Here is a 21,833-nt window from a genome sequence, read left to right as displayed (position 1 = left end):
GGATGAGGTGAGCTCCAGGTCCTCCTATTCCACTGTCTTGTCAAACTCTTACTCTCTCTTCTGCCCATTTTGTAATTGGTTTATTTCTTATATTGAGTTGTATGTTTTCTTTATATATTTTGGATGATAGCCCTTTATTGGATATGTCAGTTGTAAATATCTTCTCCAATTTAGTAGGTTGTTTTTCAGTTTTGTTGATGGTTTTCATTGCTGTAAAGAAACTTTTTATTTTGTTACAGTCCCAATAGTTCATTTCTGTTTTTATTTTCCTTGCCTCGGAAGACATATCTAGAATAATGTTGGTACAGCTAGTGTCACAGAAATTACTGCCTGTGTTCCCATCTAGGACTTTTATGGTTTTAGGCCTCTCATTTAATTCTTTCATCCATTTTGAATTTATTTTGTGTATGTATGAAAGTAGTACAGTTTCATTCTTTTGCATATAACTCTACAGTTTTACCAACGCTATTTTTCAAAAAGACTGTCCTTTCCAATTGCATATTCTTGGCTCTTTTGTTGAAGATTAATTGACCATATAATTGTGTGTTTATTTCTGGGCTTTTCTATCCTGTTCTTTTGATCTGAGTGTCTGTTTTTGTGCCAGTACTGTACTGTTTTGATTTTGATGGCTTTGTGTTAATAACTTGTGGAATTGCGATACCTCTAGCTTTGCTTTTCTTTTTGAGAATTGTTTGGGCTAAGCAGAGTTTTTTTTGTGGTAACATACAAATTTTAGGGTATTTTGTTCAAGTTCTGTGAAAAATGTTATTTTGATAAGATTTGCATTAAATGTGTAGATTGCCTTGGGTGGTATGATCATTTTAATAGTATTTGTTCTTTAAATCCATGAGCATGGAATATCTTCCCATTTCTTTGTGTCATCTTTATCTTTCATCAGTATTTGATAGTTTTCAGAGTATAGGTCTTTGGCCTCTTTAATAAGATTATTCCAAGGTATTTTATTATTTTTGGTACAATTGTTAATGTGATTTTCTTTCTTTCTTTCTTTCTTTCGGTTTCTGCTGATTCATTATTAGTGTACTGAAATTCAACTGATATCTGTACATTGACTTTGTATCCTGCGACCATAGTAAATTCATTTATCAGTTCTAGTAGTTTTTTCAGTATTTTGTTTTGTTTTCTTTTTCTTTAAGTTTTCTATATATAGTATCATGTTGTCTGTAAAGAATGAAAGTTTTACTTCTTACTGATTTGGATTCCTTTTATTTGTTTTTGTCATTTAATTGCTGTGGCTAGGACTTCTAGTATTGTGTTGAATAAAAGGGGTGAAAGTAGACATCCTTGAATTTTTCCTGACCTTCGGGAGAAAGGTTTCAGTTTTTCATCATTGAGCATGATGTTATCTACGGATTTTTCACATACAACCTTTATTTTGTTGAGGGATGTTCCATATAAACCTATTTTATTGAGTGTTTTCATCGTGAAAGGATGTTGTGCTTTGTCATGTGCTTTTTCTGCATCTATTGAAATGGATCATATGGCTTATTCTTTCTCATGTTGATGTGTGTGTATTACATTGATTGATTCGTGAATATTGAACCACCCTTGCATCCCAGGAATAAATTCTACTTGATTGTGGTGAATGATTTTTTTTAAAAATGTGTTGTTGGATTCAGTTTGATAGTATTTTGTTGAGTATTTTTTACATCTATGTTCATCAGGGATATTGGTTTATACTTCTTTTTTTTTTTTTTTTTTTTGCAGTTTCTTAATCTGGTTTTATATCCAGTTAATGCTGGTGTCAGAAAGAATTTGGAAGTTTTCCTTCCCCTTCTATGTTTTTGTAGTAGTTTGAGAAGGCGTATTCTCCTTTTTTAAAAGCTTAATATATCATGTACATTTTCCTATGTCAGTAATTTTTCAATAATATAATATTTCCAATTGCTGTCTTACATAGTCCCTTATATAGAGCTATAACAATTTAAAATTTTCTTCTGTTGTCATTTAGGTTGTTTTCAGTCTCTGTCTGCCAGTCTGTGTCTTCTTTAACTTTTTGTCTTTCTCTCTCCTTTTTTTTTTTTAAAGATTTTATTTATTTATTTGGCAGGCAGAGATCACAAGTAGACAGAGAAGGCAGGCAGAGAGAGAGAGGAGGAAGCAGGCTCCCCGATGAGCAGAGCCCTAGGCTGGGCTCCATCCCAGGATGCTGAGATCATGACCTGAGCTGAAGGCAGAGGCTTAACCCACTGAGCCACCCAGGCGCCCCCCTCTCTCCTTTTGTCTGTCTGTCTCTGTGTGTTTCTCTGTAACAGACACTTTTGAACATGGATCTTTATAAACATCCCTGATTCTTCTTTTTATTTATTTATTTATTTATTTATTTATTTTTTAAAGATTTTTTTTTTTATTTATTTATTTGACAGAGAGAGATCACAAGTAGGCAGAGAGAGAGAGAGAGAGAGAGAGGAGGAAGCAGGCTCCCTGCTGAGCAGAGAGCCCGATGCGGGACTCGATCCCAGGACCCTGAGATCATGACCTGAGCCGAAGGCAGCGGCTTAACCCACTGAGCCACCCAGGCGCCCCCCTCTCTCCTTTTGTCTGTCTGTCTCTGTGTGTTTCTCTGTAACAGACACTTTTGAACATGGATCTTTATAAACATCCCTGATTCTTCTTAATGCTTCATTCCTAGAAGTAGAATTAATGGGTGAAAAAGTGACAAAAAAACCCCCAAATTCATTAATACAGAGAATAAAAGTGGTCGGTAGAGGGGAAGTTGTTTTGTTGTGGGGAATGTACAACAAAGGGAATATAGTCAATGACATTGTAAACATTGTTTGCTGACAGGTGGTAAGTACATTTACCATGGTGAGCACTGAGTAATGTATGGAATTGTTAAATCAGTATGTTGGACACCTGAATTCAATATAACTGTGTATGTTAATATACTTCAATTTAAGATAAATTAATAAAACTAATGAAAATTTAAAAAAATTTTAAATACATTTTGCTAGATGGACTGTCCAAAAAGTCTGGACTAGTATTCATTTTCAATAGCAGTATGTTTTCTTTTGCTTGAAGAGCCAATTTGTAGGATTAAGAGAATTTTGGCATGAATGACTGAATGATCTTTGCATTTTGGAAAAAATAGACTTCTTCTGACTTTTTTGTCTTTCTTTTTACTTTTTATAGAAGTTGTATTCCTTTCTCATTTCTGTTGGATCACATTTCTAATTTATATTTTGCTAGTTTAACTCTTGTATTTGGCATAGGATGGGTGCTAAGGCACTATTTCAATAGGAAAAAAACAATCTTTTTATATTTTCAACAGTTTAAACTATTTTTCCATGTATTGAACATATGCTCATCTAGTTCCTTGGTTGATTGCAAAGAGAAGATAATAAATAACTGTGACTCTTAAATTGGTGGAATGTTTGTGTCCAGGTATCAATATCTGGAGACAATATGGTGGAGTGTCAACTGGAGACACACAACAACAAGATGGTCACCTTCAAATTTGATGTTGATGGTGATGCACCAGAGGATATTGCAGACTATATGGTAAGTACAGTGAAACCGAGTTATTTAACCTTTAGCATTCTGTATCTTTTTTCACTCATACTCTCCCCTCACTTATTCAGAACAGTCTTTTTAGGGTACCATTAGTTTTTAAGATTTGCACAGAACTATACTACTTATAACAAAAAGTAAGTCACTCTAACTTCTTTCATTTCAGTATATTTATCTCTAAAATATGAGGGGTTTTTATTAAGAGGTCAATGTTTCTTATTCCAGGCTGCATTTTAAAGTCATCTTAAGAGCTTTTTACAAACAAATCCATTGCCTAGGTCCCTAATTAAATCAGAATCTTTGGATATAAGGCCTAAGCAGGTAATTCTATTGGGTTAGGTACTGATATGTCATCTTACAAATAGGTCCTTATTTATTTATTTATTTATTTTTAAAAGATTTTATTTATTTATTTATTTGACAGAGAGAGATCACAAGTAAGCAGAAAGGCAGGCAGAGAGAGGAGGAAGCAGGCTCCCTGACGAGCAGAGAGCCTGATGCGGGGCTCGATCCCAGGACCCTGGGATCATGACATGAGCAGAAGGCAGAGGCTTTAACCCACTGAGCCACCCAGGTGCCCCATAAATAGGTGTTTAAATAATAGTCATCATTTCTTTTAGTTTTCATATTTTCTTTGAATTGTTAGGTTAAGTTAGTTGTTTTGCCCTTTTTGAAATGCAGATCAATAAGGGTAGAAGGAAGAGTAGTTCATGCTTTTTTTTAATAGCCTTTATTTTTTTAAATTTATTTTCAGTATTCCAGAATTCATTGTTTATGCACCACACCTAGTGCTGCATGCAATACGTGCCCTCCATAATACCCACCACTGGGTTCACCCAACCTCCCACCCTCCTCCCCTCCAAAACCCTCAGATTGTTTCTGCCAGTTTTCTTTAGATGTGCATTCCTGAAGAAAAAGAATTAAGCATTTTTAAAGTTAATAATGTTGTTAGTTCTGCTTCTTGTTTTTGTTTTGTTTTCAGTAAATAGTTCATTGATCTAATAATTGTTACACAGGAAATAAAACTGAAATTCTTTAGTAATTTAAAAAAAATTAACATATAATGTATTATTTGCTTCAGGGGTACAGGTCTGTGATTCATCAGTCTTACACAATTCACAGCACTCACCGTAACACATATTCTCCCCAATGTCCATCACTCAGCCACCCTATTCCTTCCACCCCCAACTCCAGTCTAGTTCTGCCTCTTGTTTAACATGTTTTCTGAGTTCTCCAGGCCTTTAGAGATGTTCATTTTGTGATTTAAAGAACTTTTGGGTTTGGACATCTTAGTGGTAATCATAAACATTTTCTCAGTTATGTTCCTCAAATGATAATTTATAGAATGTGAGATGTTTTTTTAAATGCTGGCTTTTTCTCTGGTAGGTGGTACCAATCTGACAAACATCAATGGTCTCAAAATAAGAACAAGTTAATGTTTTACGTGGCATTTTAGTGTGGTCATTTTTTAAAAAGATTTATTTATTTATTTTAGAGAGTGCATGAGCGCCAGCGGAGGGAGGGGCAGAGGGAGAGCGTCTCAAGCAGACTCCCTGTTGAGTGTGGAGCCTGATGCTGGGCTTGATCTCACGATCCTGAGATCATGACCTGAGCTGAAACCAAGTGTTGGACACTCAGCTGATTAAGCCACCCAGGTGCCCCAGTGCTGGTTGTTTTTAATTCTCTTGTGGCCTTTGTATATAATACTCAATTTTCATTTAATTTTCTTTAAGATAGTCACCATTGATATAATATCACAATCTTGAAGAAACTAAATAGACTTACTTTTACTTTTGGACAGGTTGAAGATAACTTTGTGCTAGAAAGTGAGAAAGAAAAATTTGTAGAAGAATTGAGGGCTATTGTAGGTCAAGCCCAGGAGATCCTTCATGTCCACTCTGCTGCAGATAGAGCCATCGGAATTGACTCTATTATTGTGGAATCCAACAATAGCCAAGTAAGAGCAGTTGCTTAGCAAATAGGTCTTCTCAGATATATATCAGGAACTTCTTTATTTATTTGTTCATTTTTAATTCAGACAGGATCATCTGAACAAGTACAGATAAATTCTGCATCCACTCAAACCAGCAGTAAGTATATTTCATAAAATTTACCATGTGGCTTTTGAAGCAAGACATTTGGAAACTTTAATTTATGTATCTTCATTGAGAAAGATACTAGCCCATAAAGGAAGTTCATAAATTGTTAATGTAGGTTTACCCACACTTGGTAAGGCCTTTTCAGCCCAGATGTAAGAAGTAAAATCATTCTCCAGATTTTCTTCAAGTGTTGGTTCTTTATCCAATTAATTGATTTCTGAGTCATTGCATGGTATGTTATCAGAAAGGCAGTCGCAGTTCTGATGACCTTTAATGGCTTTACTGTTTGAAGTTAATTGGTAAGTTGTTTTTTTAAACCACTGATATGATGTGGACAGTACCTTTCTTAACTAATATCACTATGTTCTAAGTTTGCCTCGTGTTTTAATACAGTCATTTATATCTTGATTTCCTTCCACCTGCTGTGATCACTGATAAGTTTTTGTAAATCAGTTACTAGCTAAACTTCCAGGGACTAAAAAATGGGTTCTTCTGTTTTCTTTTCTGATGACTTTATCTCTCCATTCTTTTCAGCTCTGGTCATGGTTATATTTAGAGTATCTGGGAGGGGGCGAAGAGCCATAGACAAATGAGGACCTGTGAAGGAATTATAACAACATGAAGAAGCAACAGGTGGTGTGGGAGTCATGAAACCAGATACCATTACCCTGAAATTTACTTTGTGTTAGGATGCCAGGGTCCTCCTCTGTTCTTTCTTGCTAGGGGAATTTGAACAGATTTCTGAGTGATAAAGTATGGTAAAGTTTACAAAAAGAATTACTTATTTGAATGAATTTACAAAGTAGGAGTAAAGATGTAGGGACTTTATTTTTAAGTTGTCATATAGTAAAATTGATTTTTTTCTTTTGGTGTATAGTTCTGTAACTTTTAATACCTATAGAATTGGGTAAGCATCATCATAATCAGGATGCAGAACAGGAGATAGAGGTTTTATTGGAGAAAATGCTTTCCATTTTTCCCCCAAAATGTGCCCTCTTCTAATTGCTATTGCTATAATGTTTGTTTTCATAGATTTAAAAAATCCTTCCCTAATAATATCTTGTGCTTAGTTCTTTAGAGTATTTGCCTGCGTTGGGAGGTCTGGTCTTATAAATTACACATATCCTAATGCTGTTGGAAATGGAGATACAAGACAAATTGGTGTTTTAACCTGGTTTCCTTAATAGGGTAAACATGTTGACAATAGCTTAGCATATTGATTTTTGTTAATTCTTTTTACAGATGAATCTGTTCCACAGTCATCCCCAGTTGGTCGGTGGCGATTCTGTATCAATCAAACAATAAGAAACCGTGAGGCTCAATCACCTCCTACTCTTCAGCAGTCCATATCTACAGTTCCTGGGCTGTATCTGCTTCCTGGTAAGTGTTCATTGACTGCCAGCTTTCTCCAGACTTGGAGGGGTTACAAGATATATACCATATCTTTAATTTGTGTTCATGGATATTGTATTCTTATGAGAATGTTCATAATAATTTTTGAAGGTGTTATTGTTAGGGTCTAACTTAAGCCATTTTAAAAGGTAATATTTTTAAATATAGTATTTATGGGAAAAAAATAAAAGGTTTTTATTCCTTGACAGGTTGAATTCTGTGTATTTTGAGTCTTATTTACAAGACTTATACACACAGGTTCTTGTTTGTCCCTTGCTCCTCTTGTCCCCTTTGAATTTGGTTACTAGTCCATGCTTTGTATTTATTAATATGTGCCTAGCTATTCTTTGTTATTGTTCTAGGTCCAAGAACCACAAGTAATAAGGAAATATCACAGGACACAGTGCCCACTCTAGAAAGTAATCCATGCCAGCGTGTACTTTTTGCCTCCAAATCAGAACTCAAGGATGTAGTTGATGGTAAGATTTCTGAATATGCCAGTGTAGAAACTAAGCAGCCAGCTATATTGTATCGAGTGGAAGATGACAGGCAGATAATGGCACGAGTTACTAGTAGTTCAAGTTATACTGCTACTTCAGTTCGTGCAGTTCCAGTTGAATGTGAGGGACTCACCAACCGAGCAGGCATATTTCTACCTGTATATCCATGTCACCAAGCTGCCAGTCAGGCTGATGTACCTATGGTCCCTCCTGGCGAGTCAACTCAGATTGCTGGTAACTCTGTTACAACTCTGGCATTTGTATCTGATCAAAAGCCTCAATCCTTAGCAGTGCAGCAGCCAACTATGGATGCAGAGTTTATTTCCCAAGAAGGAGAAACCACAATGAACACTGAAGCAAGTTCTCCTAAGATGGTCATTCCCACTCAGACCCCTGGCCTTGAACTGACTACCCTTCTACCCACTACTATCCTGGAATCAGATGGGGAGAGACCTCCAAAAATGGAGTTTGCAGACAACCGAATTAAAACTCTGGATGAAAAATTAAGAAACTTGCTCTATCAGGAGCATAGCATATCTAGCATCTATCCTGAGAGTCAGAAGGATACCCAAAGCATAGACTCTCCATTTTCTTCCTCTGCTGAAGATACGCTTTCATGCCCAGTGCCAGAAGTCATAGGCATCAGTCACAGTGGAATTCAAGATAGTCCTGCACAGTCCCCTAATTTTCAGCAGACAGGCTCTAAGATTCTGTCCAATGTGGCTGCAAGTCAGCCTGCTAACATATCAGTATTCAAAAGGGACCTGAATGTGATAACTTCTATACCCAGCGAATTATGTTTACATGTAAGTATCATTCTTTCTAATCAATTTCTTACCCTTATTCTTTTAAAGAAATTCCTTCTTTCCTAAAGTTATATCCTTTGAAATGAAATTGTCTATGTCTTAAGATTCTGAGGTCACAGGTTATTTAAGAAGCTCATGACTTTGGCTGCAGGTGCCCAGAATTTCTAGATGGAGACGACTGAAGTATCTTTGGTGAGAGAGCCCTCTGGTGAATTAGCTAGGAACCTGCAAGGATGTCTTTTTTTGTATTCGTGACAACAGGACTGATTCATAGATTGTTTTAGTAGGTAGGAAGAACTGACTTTTAGATTTCCAGTTAAAAGTGCATGGTCTCAATTTCCTTTCTTAAAAGTTTATGCTTCTAGTTTAATCTTGTTTGGTGGGTTTTATTTGAAAAAAAAATTTTTTTTTAAAATTTAAATTCCAGTTCACCTCTAGTCTAATATTAGTACAGGTGTACAATATAGTGATTCAGCACTTCCTGCTGTGATCCAATACCCTGCGCTTATCACAAGTGCCCTCCTTAATCCTGATCTCCTATTCAGCCCATCCCTCTACCCACCTCCCCTCTCTGGTTCTTGGTTTTCCTCTTCCCCTACCCTGAGTTCATTTGTTTTGTTTCGTAAATTCCACATGAGTGAAATAATATGGTATTTTTTTTAAGTTATGTACATAGGAACTTAATTTCCCTTTTCTATTCCTTCAAATCACAGGGGTAATGACTATTTGGTGTTTATCTAGTATTTGGCACTTAACCTTCTTAAGCTTTCATGGATCTTTTTACATCCCTATAACTTTTTATTTACAAAAATAGGATTGCGCTATATGCATATTGGTCTGCAAATTTATCTTTTCATTTTATAGTATATCATAGATATATTTCTAAATCTTCACCACTGTATCTCTTTATTATTGTTATTATTATATGAGTATCATATGTGTGTATGTAAAGTAAAATCCATCCCACTTCCAAACCTATAGACACAGCTGTTAATGAATCTTTGCAGACATAGTTTTAACTAACATACAGATATTTGTATAATCATACTTCTTTTTTTAAAGGATTTTATTTATTTATTTGAGAGAGAAAGAGAGCATGAGCTGGGGGAGGGAGCCCCACCCGGGGCTCAATCCCCACCCAAGATCATGACCTGAGCAGAAGTCAGATGCTTAACTGATTGAGCCACCCAGGCGCCCCAGTCATACCTCTTTATTACATATTTACAAAGATATAGATAGATATGTTTTTATACATATACTTCTCTATGTTCATGTGCTATTCTGCATTTTTTCCAATTATGAGCATTTATCCATGTTGGTACACATAGTTCCACCTCACTTATGTTTTTTAAACAATGGCGTAATATTCCAGTGAATAGATACAACATTAAGATTTATATTGTTTTAAACTAGTATTCTAAATTATATAGTTGATATATAAACAGGAAAGCAATTCAGAAGAATAGAAAATTAAAAGTAATTATGTTAACAACTTCTATACCCTTTTCTACTCCCCAAACACTGTTCAGTTCCTGGTTTTAATTCTTGAAGTCATTGCCATTAATAACTTGTAAATAATATACTTATTCATCTATCTTTTGATTGAATACTTTTAGATAATACCTAATAATTCACTACTATGAAGGGTGAGGAAATTATTATATTTTCCCTTTCTTCTTTCCCACATACCTGCTAATTTTTATCACTTGTATTACTTTGTAACACTGGCAAAGTTTATAACATCTACATTTTTTTTTCTGTAATATTGGTTGTGCTTTGTCTGTGGGTTGATTTGAAGAATTGAAGGTCAGTAAACAGCATTTATATTATAATTATATTGTTATCTGATGATCATGTAAGATGATTACAACTATTAAAAATGAAAAATGATTTTCTGTCATTTAAATTTTTTTGCTCAGAGGACACTATCATGTCAAGGTCAAATGGATTCTTTTGTCTAAGCGTCCGTTGCTACTTCTGGATCAAACTTACTTGCCACTATTTCTGGTGTCCTAGAATTCCTTCCTCCCCTACCCCAAAATGCTTCAATGAGTAATATTTTTAAATTTGTTGCATGGGTGACTAATTTGGGTATTTTTTTAAGTCCAAAAATGCCTTTATTGCTTCACACTTGATTAAGTATACATGGTAGGGTCATTTTGAGTTAATTTTTGTATATGGTGTAAAATAAAGATTCACCTTCATTCTTTTGCATCTGACTATCCTATTGTTCCAGTACCATTGTTATTCTGTTTGTTTTTATTATAAATGGAATTGTTTTCTTAATTACCTTTTCAGATTTTTCATTGCTAATATATAGAAATACAACTATTTTTTGTGTTGATGTTGTATCCTTCAATTTCGCGGAGTTTGTATATCATTTTGTATTTTCTGTATAATATATAAGATCATATTGTCTGTAAATAGAGATAGTTTATTTCTTCATTTGCTGCTTTTCTTATCTATTAACTTTTCACTGTCTGCTTTCTATCTCTTTGTCCTTTTGCTTTTTGTACTGGAAGAATTTCTCAATTTTTAAGCTATTTCCAGTCTCCTATTCAGCTGTTTCTTTATGTCAAGGATTCTGTTATTCTTTTTTTATTTTAATTTTTTTTTCATTTTTTTTTAGAGAGGGGAAGAGAAGGGCAGAGGGAGAGGGCTCCATACCCAACACAGAGCCCAACATGGGGCTCGATTTCACAACCCTGAGATCATGATCTGAGCTGAAATCAAGAGTTGGATGCTTAACCCAGTGAACCACCCAGAAACCCTTAGGATTATATTTTTAATTTCCAGTAACTGTAGTTCATAATTTTTCTTATGCTTGTATTATCTTCACACATATTTCTGGAGATATTAAAGTCTTATTCTATGTTATTGATGCTATTTCAAAACTTGGCTATTCTTCTTATTGAATTTAGTGTTTTCTTTCTTTCTTAAAGTTTTTATTTATTTACTTTTTATGTAGGCTCCACACCCAATGTGGGGCCTCAACTCACGACCCTGAGATTAAGGGTCACATGCTCTACTGACTGAGCCAATCAGGTGCCCCTAATGTTTTCTTATAATGTTGACTTCCCATAAGTGTTTGGTGATTCTTAGACTCATTTTTTCTTTTTCCCCTGTACGATTTCTTGTTTGTCTCTCTAAATGCTATATATAATTGTTGTTGTAGCCTTCCTCCAGTAATGGTGGGAAAGGCATTGAACATGCTTCTTGGCTCTGAACATTACTGCTTTTCTTGAAATGCTGCCTAGAAGGTAGCTTAATCTTCTTCAAAGGTGGAAGGGCTTTCCCTTCCTTCTGGATGTTGTCTCCTTCCTATGTTGCTGGTTGGGCCACAAACATTTTCTTCTCACCACTCTTATTTGGGAGCAGATGCCTCTGCTGTCTTTTGCTTGCTGTGGAGATAGGGAAGGAAAGAAGAACTGCCTGGCTATTCTTTCTTTGGTACCCCAACCAGTTTACTCTCCCATTCAGTGAGTAAGTCAAGATCTCTCTTTGTGAAGCCCAAATTCTAGTGGGAGAAGATAGATCCTAAACAAATAAATAAAGAAAAAGGCTATGATAGAATGAGTAGGGGATTACTTTATATAGGGTAGTCAGGGAAGAACTTGTGTATGGTGGTAACAGTCATGGGTGGAGACCTGTTCAAGGAACCAAAAGAAGTCCAGAAAGTAGGAGAGTGTTAGGAGATGATGTTGAGGTAGATAGGAGACTGATTGCAGACAGCTTTGTAAGCATTCTAGCCAACCACTCTTCCCTTTGGTTGGCCAGGGCTTGCGCTCACTGCCTATATCTGCCACCCAAGTTTGCAGCATATTTTTTTAAAGATTTTATTTATTTATTTGAAAGGCAGAGATCACAGGTAGGCAGAGAGGCAGGCAGAGAGAGAGAGGAGGAAGCAGGCTCCCTGCTGAGCAGAGAGTTGGGTGTGGGGCTTGATCCCATGACCCTGGGACTATGTCCTGAGCCAAAGGCAGAGGCTTAACCCACTGAGCCACCCAGGCGCCCCAAGTTTGCAGCATTTTGAAAGTTACTGCCTATGTCATGGGCTTCTTTTTCCTCCTCTAGTCATATATACATGTGTCTATGCCTGTTTTTTTCTGTCATATCTATGGATTTGGACTGATAAGGTAGACTAGAACTTGTGCTTAACTCACCATCTTGATCCAGGTATTACTTATTAAAAAATTTTCTGTAATTTCAGTGGGACCAATGCAACATTTTCTAAATTTAATATTATTGAGAATTTTTTTCTCTTCATGACAGTAGCATTATTACTAGTTCAGAAGGAGATTTTTTTTCCAAAATAGGACTTCAGAAAATAAGAACTGATTGTTCAGAATTTTAATAAATGCTGACCTGCCCTGAGTGTTAATGCTTATTCAAGACTCCAGTGTACTTAATGCCACTTACGCTATCTTCCTGCAGACAAATGCTGAATCCCATTCTTTGAACTTTGTAATACTCATTTAATTTTCTAGATTAGTAGAGACCAATCTCATGTTCCCAAAGTTGTATACTTTTGCATTAACTGTTATAGAGGATTTATTTTTAAAGTACTCATTTAGAATACAACAGTTAATTCTGACATTTTGTTGGGAGGGATGGGAGGCAAGAAGAGGAAAGTGATTTTATAGTGAGCTGTGGCCTGATGTTAACAATTTTTATGGCAAGAATTTGAAATAATTTCAAGGTCCATTGTAAGTTTCTACGTGCTGACATAAAGTAAGAAATTTGACTTGGTAGTATTTCTCTATAAATCTAAATGCCTAGAAAGCTTTTTTCTATGTTATCATAGGTGTTAGGCATCTTTAACTCTCTCAAATAATATGAGCATAAATGAAAGTTTCATTTTAAGAGCATAGGGTTTCAGTAACCTTTTTTTAGTAAATGAAGCATATGAAGGAAATAATTTTAATTTCAGTTTTCAAAGTTGCTGTAATGAAAAATATTCTAGGGTAGAAGGTTAATATTCTGCTCTTTATTTGTCTGAAGTCCAAATAATACTTTTAAAGAAAGGAGAAGGATTAATTCCGCTAAGTTGAATACTTCAGATTCACTCTGATATGCAGGTATACATAGCATTCCATTTTTGATTACTGATTAGTCCATGCAAGAAAGTCCAATGATATAAACAACTGCTTCACCTTACCTAAATTATTACTATTTTGGTTTTTCTCTTTTTGTCTCCACTAGGAGATGTCCCCAGATGCTTCACTGCCAGGGGATCCAGAGGCCTATCCTGCTGCTGTGTCAAGCGGTGGAGCCATTCATCTGCAGACAGGAGGTGGATATTTTGGCCTAAGCTTTACTTGTCCTAGTCTCAAAAATCCTATTAGCAAGAAATCCTGGACTCGCAAATTAAAAAGCTGGGCATACAGGCTACGGCAGTCAACCAGCTTTTTCAAGAGATCAAAAGTCCGTCAAGGTAGTGTGCTTACAGTCAGGGACATAGACTAGGTAACATCACTTTTCATTTACTTCTGTTTTTCTTTTTGTTTGTTTGTTTGTTTGTTCATATACAAACCTTACCACTTTTTTCACGTAGCCCATGTCTGTGACGTGTCCCATTAATGTCATTGCCACTTTGCTTTTCCTTTTGTAACTAATTTGGTTTTACAGTTATTCATTTCATGTAGATACTAAGTCTTGGGATAAATCTTACAATGTCTGATTTTGAGTTAGGGACTTCTGCAGTGTTGCTTATTACATTAACACTTTTTAATTATTTAGCAGGGGTTAAGCTTTTTCTACTTTTCTTCATTTTTTTGGTAATGTAAACAAATTTAGTCTTAACAAACAATGTTCTCTTTTCTGCTTACAATTGTGCAAAACTTGCAGTGGAAACTGAAGATATGAGATCAGCAGTTGCTCCTGATCCCATTCCCCTGACGGGAGAGTCCATGGCTGATACTAGGGCTTTGAGTAGATGTAAAGCAATGAGTGGATCATTTCAGCGGGGTCGGTTCCAGGTTTGTGTGTTTGGCTGAATCTTTATCTATAAGGGCATTGTAAAAGAGAATAGCATTGGAGATCTTGGTATTTAAATAGTACTTATTTTGAAGGTAGATTATTGTCATATTTAATTTTTTCCCCTTACACACATCCCTTACCTTTTGTAGGCTTTGAGTTAAGTCTAAAGAAATGGCGATTTTAGTAGTGGAAAAGAGCACAGAAATGAGTCATCATTTCTCAGTGGGTGGTTGGGTCACCTTTTTTAATAAATCTATTTCTTGTCCTTTAGAATCTCAGTAACTTGAATTATTGAATTTTTTTAAATTACAGAATTTTGTTTGAGCAATTTGAAGCCAACTCTCCTTATCCAGGGGACCTAATTGAAGGACTTTGAAAATGAGAATTATAAATGGGGTTTTTAGGTTTGGGTGTTATCGATGTGTGTACATCACAGCAGACCATTCACTTGTCTGTGCCATATTTTGATATTGAATTTCTTTGTGGGTTTACTCTTTGGTTAGATAGAGCCAACCACTTTTGCCTTTTTGTATCTCAGGTGATTACAGTTCCTCAGCAGCAGTCAGTGAAAGTGACATCTTTTGGAATAGAACACACACCAGTATTCAAAAAAATGACAACCCATTCTAGTGAAGAAGCTCTAGTCTTTATGGACAGAGCAAAGCCTCAGTTAGTGGAAATGGAACATGCCATGCACAATCCACAAACTTTACTTTCTTCTCAGAAGTTACAAGCTCTTCATGAGACCTTCAAAGAAGGGAAAAGAATTCCCAAACAAGGAGACAACTTCTTATCATTTAGCACAGCGTGTGAGACTGATGTATCTTCAATGACCCCAGAAAAAGAATTGGAGGAGAACTCAGCCACGGGAAGTAGTATGCATTCTGGACATGAACTGTTGCTTAAAGAGAGAGAGATACTTACTGCTAGTAAACAGCCTAGCTCTGATAGTGAATTTTCAGCCACCCTTGCTGGCAGAGGGAAGTCAGTGGCAAAGACTGGTCCAAAGAGTGATCAGTGCTTACCCCTCCATGAAAAAAAAGCCTATAACCAAACACAGAGCTCACTCTTCTATTCACCATCTTCTCCAATGAGCAGTGATGATGAATCAGAAATAGAGGATGAGGATTTGAAGGTGGAGCTTCAGAGATTACGAGAAAAGTAAGATTGTTTCCCTTTTGTCACAAATCTGGTTGCCTGGATTTTTATAGAACTAAGTATTTGACTGATAGCTAATTTACAGTTGGTAACATTAAAAAAAAAAGACTTATTTATTTATTTGAGAGATAGAGCACATGTGTGCACAGGGAAGGGGCAGAGAGAGAATCTCCAGCAGACTCCGTGCTGAGCATGGAGCCCAACATGGGGCTCAATCTCATGACCCTGATATCATGACCTGGGACAAAACCAAGAGTCAGATGCTTAACTGACTGAATCACTCAGGTGCCCCATGATTGGTAACATTTTAATGATTGAAAAATTTTGATGATTGACAAAGATAGCATCAGATCTCACAGGTTAAGGGCTCAGTCCCACAGATGCCAATCATAAGTCCAAGTAGTATTAACCTATGCTTCTGACCAACCTGTTGTAAATCAAAGGTTCCCACAAGCCCTTCTTTGGGTTCAATTAATTTACTAGAGCAGCTTACAGAGTCAGGAAGAACAGTTTACTTACTAGGTTATCAGTTTTTTTTTTTAAGATTTAATTAATTTATTTGACAGAGAGAGAGATCACAAGTAGGCAGAGAGGCAGGCAGAGAGAGATAGGGAAGCAGGCTCCCTGCCAAGCAGAGAGCCCGATGCGGGGCTCCATCCCAGGACCCTGAGACCATGACCTGAGCCGAAGGCAGAGGCTTTAACCCACTGAGCCACCCAGGCACTCCAGGTTATCAGTTTCTTATAAATAAAAAGGACACAACTGAGGAACAGCCAGATGGCAAGGTATAGGGAAGGGGACATGGAGCTTCCATGCCTTCTTGGGAGTGCCACTGTCCCAGCACCTTAATGTTTTTACCAACCTGGACCCTCTCTCAGCCCTACAGCTAAGGGATTTTTATGGAAACTTCATTATGGTAGGCATGATTGATTTAAACCATTGGCCACTGATGATTAATTCAATCTCTTCCTTTTGTCTCAGAGGTAGAGTGTGAGGGGCTGAAAGTCCCATGCTCTTTTCACTTGGTTGGTTCTCCTGGCAATCTGCCCCCATCCTTAGGGGCTGTTTCGAACGTCAGTTCATTAATATAAACTCAGGTGTGATTCCAAGGGCCTTGTTTTAAATAGTAAGATTCCTTTCACCTTTATCACTCTGGAACTACTTCAGGAACTGGAGCTATTTGAGGACAATAGACCAAATATTAAAAGAAAAGATTCTCTGGGCACCTGGGTGGCTCAGTCGGTTAACCATCTGCCTTTGGCTCAAGTCATGATCCCAGAGTCCTGGGATCAGGCCCTGCATTGGGCTCCTTGCTCAGCGGGAAGTCTGAATCTCCCTCTCCCTCTGCTGCTCTCCCTGCTCATGCTCTCTCTCTCAAATAAATAAGTAAAAATCTTTAAAAAAAAAGATTCTCCTATTGTTTTTTATAGCTTAAGAAATTACTAGGGTTTTAGGAGCTATATTCCAGGAACAGGGATAAAGACCAAATATATATATATATATATATATATATATATATATATATATATATTTTTTTTTTTTTTTAATATAAATCACAGTATCACAGCAATAAAAAAGCACACAAAATAATCTCTTATTTCTCATGCCCTAATCTTATTTCTCAGAGGCAACCACTGTGAACTGTTTGGTATATATCTTGCCTATCATTTTTCTGTGCATTTATAAATATATACTTTTTGCCTTTTATGAAAGTGAGGTCATAATATACATGTTATTCTACAGTTTTTTTACTTAATTGTTGCTTAAATGTACATATATGTACATGTTTATATAGATAATCTTTATTCCATATATTAGAATAGCCACTTAAAGTTTATTTAATCCCTCATTAATGGACATTTCAGCTTTATTCCATATTTTGCTTATGTAAACAATGTTGAAGTAAACAGCCTTATAATTTTCACATACTTATGTGAATATTTTTGTTGGATAGACACCTAAAAGTAGAATTTCTGGGTTAAAAGTTATATATACTTTAAATTGATAGATACCGCTAAAATTGTTGTTCAGGTGGCTATATTTTATTCACCAAACAAATATATGTGAAAGTGGGGTGCCTGGCTGGCTCAGTCAGTAGAGCATGTGATTCTTAACCATGGGATCATGAGTTCCAGCCCCACATTGGGCATAGAGATTACTTTAAAAAAGAAAAAAAAAAAAATATATATATATATATATGAAAGTGCCTGTTTTCTCACTTCTTAACAACATTGGACTGGATATTATTGATCCTTTTAGTTTTATTCCAATCAGATGAGTTAAAAATATTTCTTAAGAAATAATTGTATTCTCCTAATTAATAGTGAGGTTGTTCATATCTCATATTTATTGCCTGCTTGTATCTCCTTTTTGGAGTCACCTTCTCATATTCTTTCCTCTTTTTCCTTACAAGGTTGTTTCTTTTTTTCTTAGTGATTTTTTAAACAGATTTTATGTATTTATTTGAGAGAAAGAGAGAGAGCGAATAAGCATGACTGGGGGTGGTGAGCAAAGGGAGAGGGAGAAACAGATTCTCTACTGAGCAGAAAGCCCGATGCGGGCTCGATCCCAGGACCCTGGGAACAGGACTTGAGCTGAAGGCAGCCGCTTAACTGATTGAGCCACCCAGACGTCCTTTTCATATTGATTTTTTTTAGAAATTATTTGTATATCCTGTATATTAACCTTTTAGTATATGTTGCAAATATTTTGTTATTTATACTTGCAACATAAATAAGGAGAAGGTTAATATTAGCAATACTCTGTGACTTTAAATTGTATTTCATTGTCTTTCACTATATTGAAGTTTTAAAGATTTTTAAAAATTTATTTAATCATGACAGACAGACAGAGGCAGAGGAAGAAGCAGGCTTTCTGCTGAGCGGGGAGCCAGATGCAGAGCTCCATCCCAGGACCTTGGGATCCTGACCTGAGCCGAAGGCAGATGCTTAATGGACTGAGCCATTAGGCACCCTATATTGAAGTTTTAGAAATTTGTTTTTGTCACTTTGTTCACTTTTTTCTTAATCTCTGGTTAGTTTAATGTTGAGCTTAGGAAGGCATATCTCATCCTAAAATTGTGAAGATTCTGTATTTTCACATTGTTAATCAAAATTCCTTGTTAAACTTGCCTTGTATTGTTGTAGATGTTTCTGGAGTCATCTGTATGGTGCCAGTGCTATTAAAATGCTTTCTGCGTTATTTTCATTTAGACACATTCAGGAGGTGGTAAATCTTCAAACTCAGCAGAATAAGGAGCTGCAGGAGCTCTATGAACGTCTTCGGGCAATTAAAGATAGCAAAATCCAATCATCAGAGGTTCCTGGGCCACCTTCATCACCACGGAGACCAAGATCTTTCAAAAGCAAACTTCGTAGCCGACCACAGTCCTTGACACAGGTGGATAGTGGCACAGCTGCTGCAGGTAAATCAGTCTTAAAAGTGATTTTAAAAATCTGGTCAAATATCAGCAAAGTAAGAAATATAATGATGATATAATTATTTCTTACTTTTTATAATTTATTTCTTATTACACTAAGATGCTTTAAAGAAGTACACATTATCCTAAGATTCTTTTCTACCTTTTTTGATAAAAATTCTTTTGTGAAATTATGGTGAGGCTAAATGATAGATTTTGTAGAGAAGATGAGTGTGTTCTATGTTTTCATTTGGAAAACAAACACCTGGAAGCCCAACTTCAATCCTGCAAATAGGGTTGTTTTTTTTTTATATTTCAGGTCTTTAATTTTTTAATTTAATTTTATTTATTTATTTGACAGACAGAGATCACAAGTAGGTAGAGAGGCAGGTAGAGAGAGAGAGGGAAGCAGGCACCCTGCTAAGCAGAGAGCCCGATGTGGGGCTCAATCCCAGGACCCTGGGATCATGACCTGAGCCGAAGGCAAAGGCTTTAACCCACTGAGCCACCCAGGCACCCCATCAGGTTTTTAATTTTTAATAGTTATTTCCTGATTCCAAAAATATTTTTAGGAAATTTTAAAAAGTACAGAAATACATTGTTATTGTTGCCACTGATAATTATTAATACATACTACAGGTTTCAAAGCATAGTGTAAATTGGCTGCATCTCAGTCATTAAGCTAATTATTTAATTCTTCGGTCTCTTTAATGTTCATTATCCCATCTCTAACATCTCTAACTCAGAGCTGGGATATTTTCTACTTTCATAGCCAGTTCCATGGAAGAGAGATTTTTTTTTCTTTAGCAAATATAAAAGAATGCAGCCAAATAACTAAGTCTGTGTTCAAATAATTTTTTTAAAGATTTTATTTATTTATTTGACAGAGAGAGATCGCAAGTAGGCAGAGAGGCAGGCAGAGAGAGAGGAAGGGAAGCAGGCTCCCTGCTGAGCAGAGAGCCGGATGTGGGACTTGATCCCAGGACCCTGAGATCATTACCTGAGCTGAAGGCAGCAGCTCAACCCATTCAGCCACCCAGGCACCCCTGTTTTCACATAATTTTTAATTAATTCTGAATATATTTGTATATTACTGTTAGCAGTACATTATGCAAACAGTTTTTAAAATGTTAGCAATCATTGGGAGCTAGAGTTTGTTGAGTTTGTAGCTAACAAAGATAATCTTAAAAATACTGTCATGTTCTATGTGTTGTAAGAGATAATTGTTTCTTATTTATGAGACTATTAGAAAAATGTACTTCTTTTGATTTGAAAATAGAGTATCAGTCTCTTCTTAATAAAGAAGTTGTTTATCAGGTCAGACTTCCTGGTTACATGTGCATATTTAAGTGAGGGTTGATGGTGAACTATGAGGATATACGTAAGATGGCAACAGAATTTGTGGTAGACAGAATAATGGCCCCCAAACATGTCTTTGTGCAAACTTTTGGAAACTGAGACTATCTTTGGTTATATGGCAAAGGGGAATGGGGATTGTAGATGGAATTAAGGTGCTAATTAACTGATTTTAAAATAGGAAGATTATCCTGGATTAGGTGGGTCCAATGTAATCACAAGGGTCCTTTAAAGTGGAAAAGGGAAACAGGAGAGAGGGTCAGAGAAAAGATGTAAGGGAGGGGAGCAGTGTCAGATGGATGCAACATTGCTGGCTTTGAAAATGGAGGAAGAGGGCACAAATCAAGGAATTCAGGCTGACTGTAGAAGCTGGAAAAGGCTGGGGAGCGGATCTTCTCTAGAGCCTCCAGAAGGAATGAAGCCCTGCCAACACCTTGATTGTAGTCTGGTGAGACCCATGTTGGACTTCTCACCTACAATGCTATAATAAATTTGTGTTGCATTGGTATGGATGTTAGCCACTAATCTATGGTAATCAGTTATAGCAACAATAGAAAAGTAATACCGATCTCAAGAATGGGAACTCTACTTTGTGATCCTCCTAAAGATAGAACTGAAGGGTAATCTTAGATTGAGGGCAACTTTTGGAGTTTAACAGCAGAAGCATGTGGATTTTCAATCTAATACTCTGCCATTAATTGCTATACTTTTAAAAAAAAGATTTAGTTATTTATTTGAGAGAGAAAGAGCCAGTGTGAGAGAGAGCATGAGAGAGAGACAGAGAAAGAGAGAGAACAAGCAGGGTTGAGGAGTAAAGGGAAAAGCCCACTCCTTACCTAGCAGAGCACCTTGACCTGATCTTGACCTGAGTTGAAGGCAGACACTTAACCAAGGGAGCTATCTTTTGTTCTTAAGTGACTTGCTCTTTTTATATAGTTTTTGTTTCCCTAGGACTTTGACTTGCAGATGGCTTTGGTTTGTTATGATGGAAAGCATTCTTTCACTTTCTAATCCCTGCTTAACTGGCTTTTGTCAGATTGCAGAGACAGAAAATGGACTGACCCTGCTCATCTTTTTCCTGCCAAGAGATGGGCCAGAGGCCATCACCTGTCCTATTGTTAAAGGACTTTCTGTAGGTGAACACAGTTCTTGGTCACACCACTTTGAGGAATGAAGAGGTAGAGAAGACAGAGTGGTGGACAGCAAAGCAAGGGGTGTTGAGTTAAAGCAAAGTGATAGTACAGAGCTCCTGAGGAGGGAGGGGACCTGAGAGGGTTGCCACCAGAGTTTCTAAGTCAAGGGTGTTTTATGGGCTGGTTGGTGGGCTGTTTTAATCTGATTAATCCTCCCTGCATCTGTCATCCAATCAGGTTTTTGTCACATGGGAGAGGGTGGCAGGCTCCTTCCAGGGTGGTGTAAAATCATTTTAAGGGTGGTTTCCTCTTAGGGCAGAGGGCCCCTTGTCCCTACCTGCTTGCCTTCCAGCTGTCTTTCATCAATATCTGTTGTTGATCCACGGTAGTGAATTTTTTTATTTCAGTTATTGTACTTTTAAACTCCAGAATTTTTTTTTTAAAAAATCTTTAAAATTTTAGGC

The 21,833-nt window shown here is 36.5% G+C and overlaps 1 protein-coding gene across 7 annotated transcripts in view; it reads left to right on the top strand.

Annotated features, from left to right (window-relative positions):
- Positions 1-21,833, top strand: part of WNK3 (WNK lysine deficient protein kinase 3) — a 157,418-nt gene that overhangs the window by 118,693 nt on the left and 16,892 nt on the right. For 5 of the 7 annotated variants that reach the window (XM_059156945.1, XM_059156946.1, XM_059156944.1 and 2 more), the window contains 9 exons: positions 3,403-3,519; positions 5,330-5,485; positions 5,567-5,618; positions 6,870-7,007; positions 7,382-8,325; positions 13,528-13,618; positions 14,173-14,303; positions 14,843-15,465; positions 18,675-18,886. In XM_059156945.1, coding sequence (XP_059012928.1) covers positions 3,403-3,519; positions 5,330-5,485; positions 5,567-5,618; positions 6,870-7,007; positions 7,382-8,325; positions 13,528-13,618; positions 14,173-14,303; positions 14,843-15,465; positions 18,675-18,886 — 2,464 coding nt within the window. Of the gene's footprint in view, positions 1-3,402; positions 3,520-5,329; positions 5,486-5,566; positions 5,619-6,869; positions 7,008-7,381; positions 8,326-13,527; positions 13,619-14,172; positions 14,304-14,842; positions 15,466-18,674; positions 18,887-21,833 lie in introns of those variants that run through there. The other 2 variants (XM_059156948.1, XM_059156949.1) reach the window with 2 other exon arrangements.

This window comes from Mustela lutreola, chromosome X (genome assembly GCF_030435805.1).
Source record: "Mustela lutreola isolate mMusLut2 chromosome X, mMusLut2.pri, whole genome shotgun sequence".
Classification (NCBI taxonomy): domain Eukaryota; kingdom Metazoa; phylum Chordata; class Mammalia; order Carnivora; family Mustelidae; genus Mustela; species Mustela lutreola.
The sequence above is the reverse complement of the archived record's forward strand: the minus strand, read 5'-3'. Positions and strand labels throughout refer to the sequence as shown.